Source organism: Corylus avellana, chromosome 7 (genome assembly GCF_965113065.1).
Source record: "Corylus avellana chromosome 7, dhCorAvel1.hap1.2, whole genome shotgun sequence".
In the NCBI taxonomy this organism is placed as follows: Eukaryota; Viridiplantae; Streptophyta; class Magnoliopsida; order Fagales; family Betulaceae; genus Corylus; species Corylus avellana.
Window position 1 is genome coordinate 20775352 of NC_142496.1, and position 13667 is coordinate 20789018.

Here is a 13667-nt window from a genome sequence, read left to right on the forward strand (position 1 = left end):
GGTCAGGCTATAGCTCAATCGGACTTGAGGGAGAGCTTACGATTCTCACAATTTATGCTCATCTTGTGCGGCTCCCATCAGGTAGGTGCTACTATGGTCACGCCCAGGTAAGATAGTCACAATTAGTCTCCCCGTCCTACCCTTTTGATTAAAAAAAGAAAAAAACATGACACACCTTTAAATTATTGGATTTAACATGAATTGAAAGGCCAATTGTATTTTTCAAATGTCCACAAATACTATCTACAACACTTCCTAAAGCCAAGGGACCCGTTTGATTTCAGTTAAACCATGCGCCCTTAGAAGGATTTTTTTTTTTTTTTTCCTAAGCCTGAGAGTTTGTCTTTGGGCTTGGATTAATGACCAGGCGTCCAGTTCTCTCATTCTCAATACAAACTGGTTTTCTTTAAAAATAGTTGTAGAAGTTTAACCGGATTTTCTTGTTTTTTGTTTCCATTTTCTGTGCCGTAATGTTTCACCAATACTCGTTCAATCTAACGTGTCTACACGCTATATTGTCTAACGTGTCTACACACTATATCGTCTCTACAGCCACGTTTAGGGGTGGGCAGATTAACCGTTTACTGCCTATCGACTGCAACCGAACCGACATTAACCGCTTATCGACAGAAGTTGGTCATTAAACAATTAAAGATTTTTATATTGTCGGTTCGGTTCAATTTATCGGTATAAATATTTTTTTGTTGGTTAACCAAATTAACCAATAATAAATATTGTTTTAGTAGAATGATGATTACGAATGCATTACCTAGGTTTTTTTAATAGAACATATTAGTTGATGGATTCTAGAACCAATTTATTAGTAGAGCATATGTATGGTAGACTATTATTATGTTAATTAATGGGTCCATTTAAAATTTGTTTGGTTCAATAAGCTATTTTAGTCAAAAAAAAAAAAAAAAAAAAAAAACAACAACAATTTAAGCCCTCAAAACAATCAATTTTTGGCCAAATTAAAAAAGAACCGAACAAATTTTAAACGAAATATCTGCTTAAGTAAAACTTTTGAAATAAATCCTTATCAAAATGTAATCAGTGAATTAACAGATTTAACCGACAATTTTGGTTAACCGAACCAAAAATAGCTCTACCGAACCAATACCCGCCCCTAGTCATGCAGATCCAGAATAACTTAACAAAAAAAATAATTCTAAACATTATTCTCAAATGCATAAGTAATGGTATTAATTTATTATAAAGACAACAAAAAAATATACTTGCTACAATCACGCTGATACAGGAAAATAAGAGAAAGGATAGGGGGAGCAAAAGGAAAAAAAAAAAAAAAACAAAAACAAAAAAATTTATTTAGCTCTACAATTAGTCTAAAGGGAAGCTAAACATTATTCGCAAAAGCACAAGTAATGACATTATATATAAAGACAACAAAAAAGACAAGTATCTTCCAATGCGCTGCTTGATCATTACTACTAGAGTCGATGGCATTTGATTCCTTCCACAGTATTCAGTCAGTTTGACTCCCAGTGATACATGAATAAAACCTCACAGTGCGGCAAACAGACTACAGTACTCAAACACGGAAGGGTGGTAAGTAAATTTTACTATATGCACATTGAATCTCATAATTAGGCACTTGGCAAGGGGTCACACAAAACTGTGTCATGCTATGATCCCACAGGAGCGATGCCCTTACTCTTGGCTGCAGCAGTTGCAGCAGTTGCAGCAGCAGCCGCTGCTGCGGCAGCAGATGCAGCTGGATTAGGTGTTGAGGGAGGCACTGGGTTGGACTGTGAGGTACTCTGTGTTGTAACTATTTGCTGCTGCTGCTGTTGTTGCTGATGATGAGAGTTGACTTGGGCAAGCAAAGAGTTAATCTGACTTCCTGTAAGTGTCTCCTGCTCAAGCAAAGCATTAGCAAGTGCATGAAGCTCCTTGCTATGGGTGGTAAGAATCGTTCTTGCATTGTTGTAAGCCCTTTCCAAGAAGTTCTTCACTTCTTTCTCAATGAGGAGTCTAGTTTCCGTGCTCATACTCTTCCCATTGTCGTCATAATTGTGAGTGACAACCCCAACTTCTTTGCTCATACCATACTTAGTAACCATCGCTCTTGCAAGAGAAGTTGCTTTCTGGAGGTCAGAAGATGCACCAGAAGTAACTTCATTTTCTCCAAAGATGAGCTCTTCTGCAACTCTCCCTCCCATGCAAACATCTAGCAGGGCAAGCATCTGCTTGCGAGAGACACTAGTTTCGTCCTTGTCAGGCAATTGGGTAACCATGCCAAGGGACATCCCACGGGGAACAATTGTTGCCTTGTGAACTGGACGAGCCCCATCAGTATGTATAGCCACAAGGGCATGGCCACCCTCATGAAAAGCTGTCAGCTTTCGTGATTCATCAGATATGACAGCGGACTTGCGTTCACTTCCCATCATAATCTTGTCCTTTGCATACTCTAGATCATCCATGCTCACTGCTTTAGCACCATCCATCGCAGCCTTTAAAGCAGCAATGTTGACCAAGTTTGCTAGATCTGCACCTGAGAACCCGGGAGTTCCTCTAGCAATAATCATCAAATCAACATCGTCTGCCTTCAGAACCTGTAGAGAGAGCAATTTTTATTGCAACTCAGACTCAGACTTTGAATTACTACTAGTTTGGGATATTTGTCAAAAACAATAATCAAATGCCTCCATATTGGCATCAGCCAAGAATGAAGACATCCTTTTATATTATAGATCTTATGATTTAATGCTACCACCAAAACTACTGATCCACAAACGACTAAAATTTGCTACAAACTAGTTTGTATCTAATTCATATAAACCCATATAATAAAGTGACATGTGTCTCATAACTATTAAAAAAATATGCGAGAAGCACATGTTATTAAAAAAACACGTCACTTTATTAAATGGGTTTGTATGAATTAGCTACAAACCAGTTTGTAGCAAATTTTTGTCCCTTTACAGAGCTCATAATCTATCCTCATGTGCTGATGGATGAATAATATTAATAAACCTGCTGCCAAGCCTTTATTAGTCGCTTCATTTTTTTCCTAAGTAAGAGCATTAGCAGCAGCTTTCCTTTGATTTTTCCTAGGTTTATGGCACAAAACTACTTTTTGCTTCTCTATGAAAATATATTTCACCATAGCTTCCCTTACCTTTCCCTATACTATTAAAATATTATTTTTTTACAAAATACAAGTTCCCTACCTACCCTCACTTTTTTCACAAAATCTCAGCACAATCCCCAATTAAAGACAAAAAGATGAAAGATGAGAAGAGAAAGAAAAATGTTTATATTAAAATAATGTATAGAGAACCACTTTTGGTTCCCTACACATTGGGAAACATTGTAGCAATCCTTAAGGGTTGGTTAAGGTATGGAATCTGATGTGAGTAAGTTTTTGTGGTTGTTTTTAAATTTTTCCTAAACATAAGGAAATGAATGGCATATAGGGCATCTGCTGCTAGTACTCTAACACTTTGAGATAAGTGGGTCAACATTAGAAAGAACAAACAGGTTTCAAACATTGGTCTCAGGTACCACACCCCAATGTGATTATGACATTGGGTTAGTAGGCATCTTCAATCACACAACAAATATTTCCTATCGTGCAGCAAAAACCTAATTTGAGCTGACACAATTTTAGTTGCGCCATGTCAAATCAGTTGGAAGAGGTGCAGGCAACTGATGGTAAACCATGCCCATAACATTTGTAATTCCCATCTAAGCCCAAGCCAGATTGCAAAGATCAGGATATTGCAGTGGCTAAAAAACTTACAATGAGTAAACCATGCCCATAACATTTGCAATTCCCATCTAAGCCCAAGCCAGATTGCAAAGATCAGGATATTGTAGTAGCTAAAAAACTTACTATGACGCAAAATATTAGATAGCCGTGCACCAGCATGTAAATGTACGAGACAAGAGTACAATTTGCGTGCATGTGCAAGCACATCCGCATGCACATGTGTATAAGAACACTAATATCAATTTCAAGACTAGCAATGTTTAAAGAGGATAAATTAAATTAAGCCATGCCTGGAAGTTTATGAGGGAAAGAGGAAGGATAAGAATGATCCTGAGAGGAAGGCGAGGAATGGGAAGGATAGCGAATTTCTTGACCTTACTTTTTTTAAAAAAAAAAGTCATACTGTTTGATAAATACTAAAACCCTCATCACTTATCTCTTCCATTCCCTCAGTTGAATGGCAACTTGATCATTAAACATGTTTCCTCACCCTCCATATCCACCAATTATGGACCTCTAAATATAGAAACTTTTGCTCCCTTATTTCCTTTCCCACCCACTCCAATTACATCCACTAAAAAAGGTAGCTGGTATGGGTTTACACGCAGATAGTCACGACAAAAAGACATTGTGAAAACAGGACGGTTAGTCATGGCCAACCCAAGCTTAGTCTTTCAGAAACGATACTTTAGATTTCAATAGGGGTGAAAAAGAATACCTTTGACATGTGGGCTTCCATAATCTGCCTTCGCCCTTCAACATCTGGATTAGGAACAACAATGTGACGATCAAACCGTCCAGGTCTCACCAATGCCTTGTCTAATGACTCTGGAAAATTCGTAGCAGCAATCACAATTATTCCTTCATTTTGTTTGAAGCCATCCAGTTCAACAAGCAACTGATTCAAAGTCATTTTCATGTATTGCTGGTCCTTTGGATTACGACTTCCTCCTATGGCATCGATCTCATCAATGAATATTATACAAGGCGAACGTTTCTTTGCAGCTGAAAAAAGATCCCTCACCCTCCGAGCTCCAACACCAACAAACATCTCTTCAAACTCACTGCCACTGCATGAAAAGAAAGGTACCCCAGCTTCTCCAGCAATAGCTCTAGCTAACATTGTTTTGCCAGTGCCGGGAGGGCCAACAAGCAAAACACCTTTTGGGAGCTTGCCACCTAGACGAGTGAAGCGCTGCAACAAGGGAAAGCAATTTAAAAGACGAACAAAGTAAAAATCGAACTCTATATAATTAAAAAAATAAATACATTGCAAGTAGAAAGAAGGATCAAATACCAAAGAATTATGGCACAAGACCAGAAAGCTTAGGGTAGAACAACAAAGGAAGAAACTAACTACTTACGACATCCTAAAAATATTTGACTATGCGAGCAGAGAGACAAGAACTATATCACACAGACTACCAAAAATCTTCTAGGAACATGTCTCTTCTACTTAACCTCCAAAAAAAGGGTACTTGGGTCAAGGCTGGATGTCAAAAAAAGTACATGAAAATGTCACTGAATGTAGAGAAAAAATGATTCCTATTTTCTTTTTTTTTTGATGTCGGGGAACCTCTCCAAGGCAAGGCCCTTTGGACCCAACCTTGCAGAGTAAACCCCGGTTCCGTGCACCGCACCCTCAGAAGTTTCCCTACATGGAATTAGTTAAATCGCTGGCTTTTCACCAGGGGATGTGGCCCCAAGGGATTGTTTGCACCCATGAGGTGTTGAACCTTGGACCTTGGAGCAAACCCTCAAGACCAAGGCCTTCACCACTTGGGTCAACCCCTAGGGGTTAAAACAAAGTCAAACTATTGCGTATACTTAGCAAACAAGGATTAAGTTTGTCTCTCACTAAATTGGACAAATCCGATAGGGGCAATTAATATACATGTTGTGACAAATGCAATTAACCTTAGGGTCTCGGAGATAGTGAACAATTTCTTCAAGCTCTGCCTTTGCCTCATCCACACCTTTTACATCGTTGAATTTTGTGTTAGATTCCATGCTAGGTTGTACTTCTTCATGTAGACCAAGCCCTGAAAAGAGGAAACAAGCAAAGAAAGCTTTTCATTGGAATTCTTAACATGAAGGAGCACCTGTAGTAGCAAGACATAGTTTATACCTTTACTAATTCCTCTATCCTCAATGAGTGCTCCTACACCAGACATCAAGAGAAAGGCAAGTGCAATAGTACGAATTGTGCGCCACAACTGCTCTTTGAAATGCCCTCCTTCGGTAGCTACCATATGAATAGGAGTACCTGCAGTTCCAAGAATACCATCTTTTGTAGCTTTTCCCACATTCTTAAAGGCTGAAAGACCACCAACACTTTCTTCCTCCCTTGCTGAGTTTGCAATACCTGCAAATTTAAACACACATTTTGCTCAGCAGCTTAAAATCATAAGACAGACAAGGGAGGGTGAGAATGCGAAGTAAACAGAACTCTTCATATTTTATTGGAGACATTAGATATAGAAGGATATCAAGTCAAAAACTAAGTTTTAGATTAGAGAACCCAGCATGTGCAAGCACCACATACATGGGTCCAAAGAGCACAATGAATACCATGTGCTTTCAAGATGAAATATTAGTTTCAAAGATGCTATCTTCATTTCTGGTACAGTCTGCAGATATCTGCAATCACTTTTATAATTTGTAAAAAACTTTAAAGTTAGCATTATGCCTCCAAGCCAACCAGCAGTATTGTTTTAAAACAAAATATTCAACTTAAATATGGAAACCAATTCCCCTCTAGGAAAAACAAAGGGGGATAATAAACGAGATGTAATTTTAACTGCACATAAAATTAGAGAGAATAAAGAGAATCTGATCAACACCATCCTTATCTTCCTAAAACTAATAGAAAATCAAAATCTCCATGGATTCTGAATGACAATATGGTCTCTGTTGTAGCGAGGACGGGCAGTCTTATCAAGCCTCATTTCGTAGTGCGGCAAAAATTTAGATTCCCACATGATAAATAAGGTTGTTAGGTTACCAAAAACACATCAAAAGAAACACATTACAGAAAAAGAATGGGGGAAGAATTAATTAAAAGGAAAGGAACAGCTCTACTCATATACCAACCTCTCTGTAGTGTCTTGAGTAACTCACTTTGATCCAGCCGGTCAACCTTGACTAATGCTTTGACATATTCAGAAAGTGCTGAAGAGTTCGAATGTAAAGATGGTTGACTTTCAAATAGTCTTATTACTGCTTCAGGATCATTTCGATGGTAAAGTTCTTTAAGGTGGGCAACTTCACTTGCTTCATCTACATCACGTACTCTGCGAGCCAAACTGCCAACATAGCTAGACTGAAACCGCTCTTGAGCACTAAAAATCCGATTAACTGCACAAAAAGGAAAATATCAAAAGATTGCATAAACTACCCAAAACATAACTATAGTTTCATAGGCTTGACTCCTATGGGAGAAAGTTTTCACTCTATCCCATATTGTTGGTCCTCCATTCTATTTTGGGATGTCCCCAAAATATTATCCTCTTTGAAAAGTCAATGGATGCAACATTAATGACTTTCTAACTTACCACTTCATTTTCAAAAGACTAACCCCCCTTTTGAGTTTATTAAGAAAAGTAATGTCAAAAAACTTCATTTTCAGAATTCAATACCCCCTTTATTTTTTATGATGTGAAACCCCACCAAGGCAAGACCACTTTGTGTACCTACCCCTGAAGGATAAACCCCGGACTTGTGTAATGCACCCCCACCACACAAATCCATTAAATCTGGCTTTCGCCAAGGGTGTTGCCCCAAGGAGTTGTTTGCACTCAAGGGGATTTGAACCTTAGACTTGATGGTTATGCCACCAAAGTCCAAGGCCTTCACTTCACCACTTGGAACCTCATAACAATATTCAACTATAGAAAAGCTAACATTGATAAGCGAAAAGAAAAGAGAAAAACAAAAGAACCTAAAAAAAAAAAAAGACAAAAGCTTGTAGTCATAAGTGAGAAACAAAATCTTTTATATATTTGGACATGAGTAGAAGACGTAAGATATAAATATGAGAGTTTTGATAGCCTGAAGTACACAAACCTCCACCACGTCCAATGTTATTGACAGGGAAATAAGTTCCAACAAACAATCTTCTAAAATTTCCCAACTGTGATCGATGACTTGAAACCTGTTGCATAAATAACATGACGTTTAATAGACCCAGTAATAGCAATTAGTTGTAAGACACTTTTATTGAAAACTAAGCATTTCAAATGATTGGGGACATGACACTATGGTCAATCCATGTTTCACACTCGCATGGAGATCAAAAAAGGCATTAACTATCATTTAGCAAATATTGCAGATATATATTATGTGTTTTGTGAAGAAAGTTATACATTATTCATTATTTACATAACTGTGTAACACCTAATATATAGCAAGTATGCATTAACCAAGAGAAACCTTTATAGCTTTGTCCCTTAGTCTAGATTTAGGGAACTGACATCCAGAAAACCCTTTTTTTTTTTGATAAGTGACATCCAGAAAACCCATGTCAATCAAATCCACAGATCATAGAGACATAGACAGCATATAATGTTGTGCAAGCAATTAGGCAATACAAAAAGCATGCTACAAGCGCATATAAATGACAGACAAATTGCTAGTATGTTCAAGCAAACTAATCCTAACTCTAGCAAGCAAGTGCACAAAAAAAGTCCTTTATACACATACACACATGTTCATATATGCATCCATAGTGGCAGTGCATTAGTGACAAAAGGTTGACCATATAGAAAAAATGGGGGGAAAAGAGAACAGGAAAGTAAAACTTCTGTGCTAGGATTCTACTATAATAAGGAAGCAATTTCTTTCCAATTTATTGGGTTTAAAAAAAAAAAAACAAAACAAAAAAATAAATTTATAGTGATTGCACAATCGACCAAAGTATACTTTTAAGATGCTAACCAAACAATGCAAAAATTGCTTTGCAAGAACTGAGAACGCAGAGAAATCCACTGAAGCACAAAACTAGCAACATAACTTAGAGAATTCACTGCTGCAAGAAGATAATAACTTTTCATAAATATAATGCAAGATACAACCCTCATTTGTGAAGCCGAACAAACCATACCCAGAACAAGATAAGTGATGAGACAAACTCCAATTTAATAGAAAGATTGGATACAGATAAAGAAAGATAAAAAGTCTCATCTTTGGATTAAAACAACCAGAGATTTCAGATAACCCTCTGTTCCTTTGCTTATGAAACCCAGTGAAAGAAACAATTTTGGAATGTTAAACAGCCAAAGGTTTCATTTTTCATACGTACTTCGAGCATTTAAACAGACCATATAGCTCCTGAATCAAATACACTAGGGCTCCGTTTGATTTTTGATCGAACCAAACAGACTCATTCACAAACAAACACGGAATAGATCCACAAATATCAAAATAAATTACAATACTCGGTTTTGACAACCCAAAAATTATATTTAAGACTAGGGTTTCCAAAAATTCACCCAAAAATACAAATATTATTGATACTCCTGCGACAAAAATTTTTTAAAAAAAAATATATAAAAATTTACAAGTTGCAGCGAAGATTCAACAAACCTGAGTGATGAGGCGCCTCAAAGCCATCTCCTGCACAGAGACCAGAAAGGTCTAAGCTTTCCCTCACCGGAACCTCCTCTCTACAAAACTTTTTTCTCTCTCTCTAAAAGTTTCTCCGCTTTCTGCGACTCTATATGTTCGGCTGAGAAGGCAACTAGAGAGACGAACAATCGAACGATGTGGGTAGACCGAGTTGATGCAGGTGCTGGGTTCTAAGCTGCGCACGCTGAGTTGATGCGCACCTCAAGTCTTCATTGAAAGGAATAGGCGAAATGCCAATAATAGCCCTGGAAGCTGAAGGATATTTGCAGTGACGATATGCCATCCAACTATCCAAGCCAGAGAGGGGTGGCAATTGTGTCGACCCATAGGAATAATCGATGATTATGGGGGTAATTTGAATACGACTCTTTTAATCATGATTTAATTGAAATGGTAAATTTTTTTAAGGTAACTACACTAAAAACTTTTGAACTTTCGTTCGATTTGACAAACCTCTCATAAACTTCAAAATCTCTCAATTTAATTTTTTGAATTTTCAATTGCAATCAATTTGGACATCTCCGTCAGATTTTAAATGTTAAATAATGTTTATATCCCTGACTTTTTTATAAAATTTCAATTTTACCATTAATTTCAAAACGTCTTTTTATTAAAAAAACTAAAATCAAGGATATTTTTGTCTTTTTCTGGTATTTCTAATGGCTAAATTTGATGAAGGAATTCAAGTTGAGAGCAATTGAAAGTTCATGGACTAAATTGAGAGATTTTGAAATTTATGAGAGTTTGTCAAATTGAGTAGAAGTTCAGGAGTCTTCTATAAAATTACCCCATTTTTTTAATTATAACATTTAAATAAGTCGATGACATTACTCGCATAACCTGTTTATAAAATAAATTACATTGGGTGGACCCAAATACTATCCATTTCAACTTTTTTTACACATTTAATATAAATGGCTTAAATTGACCAAAATACTTGGTATGACCTAATTAACACATATCTTATAAGTATAAATTATATTAATTATACAAATTTACAACTAGGTTGATGACAATCAATTTACAATATCCAATTATCCATAATTATGATTAATAAACATAATCCAACCGCTTCATGCATATTCAATCAAAATAATATTACAATCCAGTAATGTTCATCTACATAAACAAACATAGGTATTTGTGAATAATGTGGAAGATAATGATGGACAAGAAATGATTGATATTGGAGAACGAAAAATGTTATGGGTCAATTTTTTATTTTATTTTTTTATTTTTTCATATTTAGCTCATCTCATCTTACAAATTAATCATTAGATTTGTAGATTTATGTGAACCCTACATAAGTTAATGGTAGACCTTATAAATTTTAATCTATTAAACTTATAAGAGAATATAAGTCAAATATAAAAAACTTATTAATTCTTAACATTTCTTCGGAATAACCATAAAGTGGTTTAAATAAATTGAGATGCATAGGTGTGGATTTTATAGTCAAAGTGTACTTTTCCGTAAAAAAAAAAAAAAAAACTCAATGAAAAACAAAGGTGTGGTGTGAAGTATAAATATGGGAGAAGAATCAAATGGTCAAATCAGCTTGCAAGCTCACCTGGGCATTTTTTTTTTTTAGTCACTTCTTGGGCTTTAGTACGAGAGATTGAGGACCTTTAGGTGGGGTAGGTGTTAATAAGTGTGAGAGAGAATTCCCATTGAGAAAAGGTGTAACATCCTTAATTATTTATACAATTATATATACCTTCAAGTGCGACTACCATGCCTTGACAATTACTACCCAGCAGAATTTTTTTTTTTTTTATTTATTATTATTTTCTTTTTCTATCTGAAACTAAAGTCACTAACATAAATGCAATAGAGCTCTAAGGCATAATCACCATTGCATTCATTCGCATCCATGACTGGAGGGGTGGTTTGGGGTGGCCTGCAAACCACCTTGGGTGGCTTACGGCCACCCTATAGGGGTTGGGGTGGCAGTGGCGGTGCCACCCCTGACCACCTTTCAATTTATTTATTTTTAAGATTTAATTTTTTAAATTAAATTAATAAAAAATAAATATTTTAATCAGATAAAATGAGGAGTTTTGAGTGGACTAATGACAGTTAACAAAAATTGACGTTAGAGAGTTTTCTAGTAGTTTTGAGTGACCCAAGGACTAAATTTCTAAAAAAAAAAATACCTAGAGAGTTTTTAAAAAAAACGCGTTGACCTAAGAAGTTTATATATAATTTCCCAAATTTAAATAAGTTATAATTAACTGATATTAGGGACTATGCATACTATCTATTTTGGCTCACCCTTTTTTGTATCCACGATCTCTTTATATTTATGTCACATTAAAACACTTTTTCAAAAAGAAAAAAAAAAGTATGGCTTTATCCTTAAAATACTTTATTTCTTAAGGCCTCGTTTGGTTCGCGGATTGTCTAGTCCATTGGAAAAGGATTAGCTACCACTAGATTAGCTACCACTGGGAATAGATTAGCTAATCCTATTCTTTTGTTTGGTTGTAACGCTGGAATAGACTACCTAATCCTATTCCTTCATTTGGTACAGTGCAATATGTTGGTGAATGGAATTGTATTGTGATCTTATTTCCTAAAATACCCTTATAATATAAATACAATTTATATTATTAAGGACTTTCATTCTTTTTTTTTTCTTTTTTTTGAAACATAAACAATTTTACTATAATTTTTCTTTTTTTTAGTTATGTCATGTATATATAATTATATATATATATACACGCTTGAACAGGTATGAATAACCTGTGTTCAAGTGTGTGTATATATATCAGTGTGATTTTTAATTCAATTATATATATAACTAAATTAAAAATCACACTAAGAAAGTATAGAGAAAGAGAGATGGAGAAACAGAATAAAAAATAAAAATAAACCCTAAACAGAATCAAAGAGAAACGATACAAAGAATGGAGAAACAGAATAAAAAAAAAAATAATAAACCCTAAACAGAATCAAAGAGAAACGATACAGAGAATCAAAAGAAATAAAAAAACAGAAGAAAAATAAAAAAAAAACTCAGAAACGTTTTGGGTACATATATATACACACACACACGCTTGAACAGGTATGAATAACCTGTGTTCAAGCGTGTGTGTATATATATATACGCTTGAACACAGGTTGTACGCTTGAACATAGGTTATATATATATATATATATATATATATATATATATATATATATATATAATTGAATTAAAAATCAAACTGAGAAAATATAGAGAAAGAGAGATGGAGAAACAGAATAAAAAAATAATAATAATAATTTTTTTTTTTTTAAAAAAAAAAAGCCTAAACAGAATCAAAGAGAAACGATATAGAGAATCAAAAGAAAAAGAAAAAAAAGAAAGAAAAAAACAGAGAAACGTTACAGAGAAAAAAAAATCCAAGAAATAGAGAGAGAATGAAATAACCAAGAAACAAATAAGAGAAATCGAAGAGAAGAAAAGGGGAGAGAGATTGCTTGCGTAGAGAAGAGAGATCGTTGCTCTTTGAGAGATGGAGATCGTTTTGCAGAGTCTCCTTGAGAGATGTGGGTGCTAGAAGGGTGGGGTTTTTGTGGGTAATTTACACGATAATTTTAATCCCACAGGAAAGGATTAGCTAAGCCACTCGTTTTTGAGTGGCTTAGCTAACCCTGTGTATATAGGATTAGTAATCCCATGGGAATAGCTATTCCCAGGAATATAGTGTTACCAAACAAAGGACTAGCTATACCTAGTGTTAGCTAGTCCAATCCAAGGGTCTAATCCGCGAACCAAACGGGGCCTAAGTTTTTGACTAACTATTCTAACATGCCCCCTTGGCCTGATATTGTACATTTACCCCTTTACAGAGTTCTAAGGTTGATGCGCCCCTTTGGACATCTGAGTACATCTTGCGGCCACCGGCTGCACTAAACATATGCATTTTTCTTTTCTTTCCATGTAATACCCTACACTAAACACTACAAAAAAAATGATGAATTAGTAACGTGTGTATTGTTTATCATTTTTTGCCATGTCACGATGACATGGTAGTAATAGACACATTACCAAATAAAAAGGTAATGTGTCGGTTTTGACAGGTCACCATTTTGTGATGTGTCAAAACCGACACGTCACCTTGTAGTAACGTGTCAAATTTTAGGTAACCTTGGCCTGATTTTGACACGTTACTAAAAAAAAAAAAAAAAAAAAATCAAATATGTTGTTATTTTTTTGACGTATCTGTTTTGACACATCAGTACTAGGTGACATGTCAATTTCGACACGTCACCTAGTGGTAACGTGTTGTACTGACACGTTACCCTTTGGTAACGT

General features: G+C 35.5%; 1 protein-coding gene across 1 annotated transcript; it reads right to left on the minus strand.

The window, feature by feature from the left end:
- Positions 1–1312: 1312 nt before the first annotated feature.
- On the minus strand, positions 1313–9654 carry FTSH4 (FTSH protease 4). Its single transcript, XM_059597168.2, has 7 exons — positions 9323–9654; positions 7805–7892; positions 6833–7096; positions 5868–6104; positions 5657–5781; positions 4458–4934; positions 1313–2579 (listed from the first exon to the last, which is right to left on the minus strand). The coding sequence occupies exons 1-7, from the start codon at positions 9347–9349 to the stop codon at positions 1647–1649; spliced, it is 2151 nt and encodes a 716-aa protein (XP_059453151.2). The 5' UTR covers positions 9350–9654; the 3' UTR covers positions 1313–1646.
- Positions 9655–13667: the final 4013 nt, after the last annotated feature.

Bases quoted from the DNA above. Each gene is read 5' to 3' on its own strand.
- FTSH4 (XM_059597168.2), bottom strand. From the start codon at position 9,349: ATGGCTTTGAGGCGCCTCATCACTCAG. The intron at 6,105-6,832 runs GTTGGTATATGA...TTAAATTTGCAG, and splicing joins ACTCAAGACACTACAGAGAG to GTATTGCAAACTCAGCAAGG. The intron at 4,935-5,656 runs GTTAATTGCATT...CCCTTGTTGCAG, and splicing joins ACTATCTCCGAGACCCTAAG to CGCTTCACTCGTCTAGGTGG.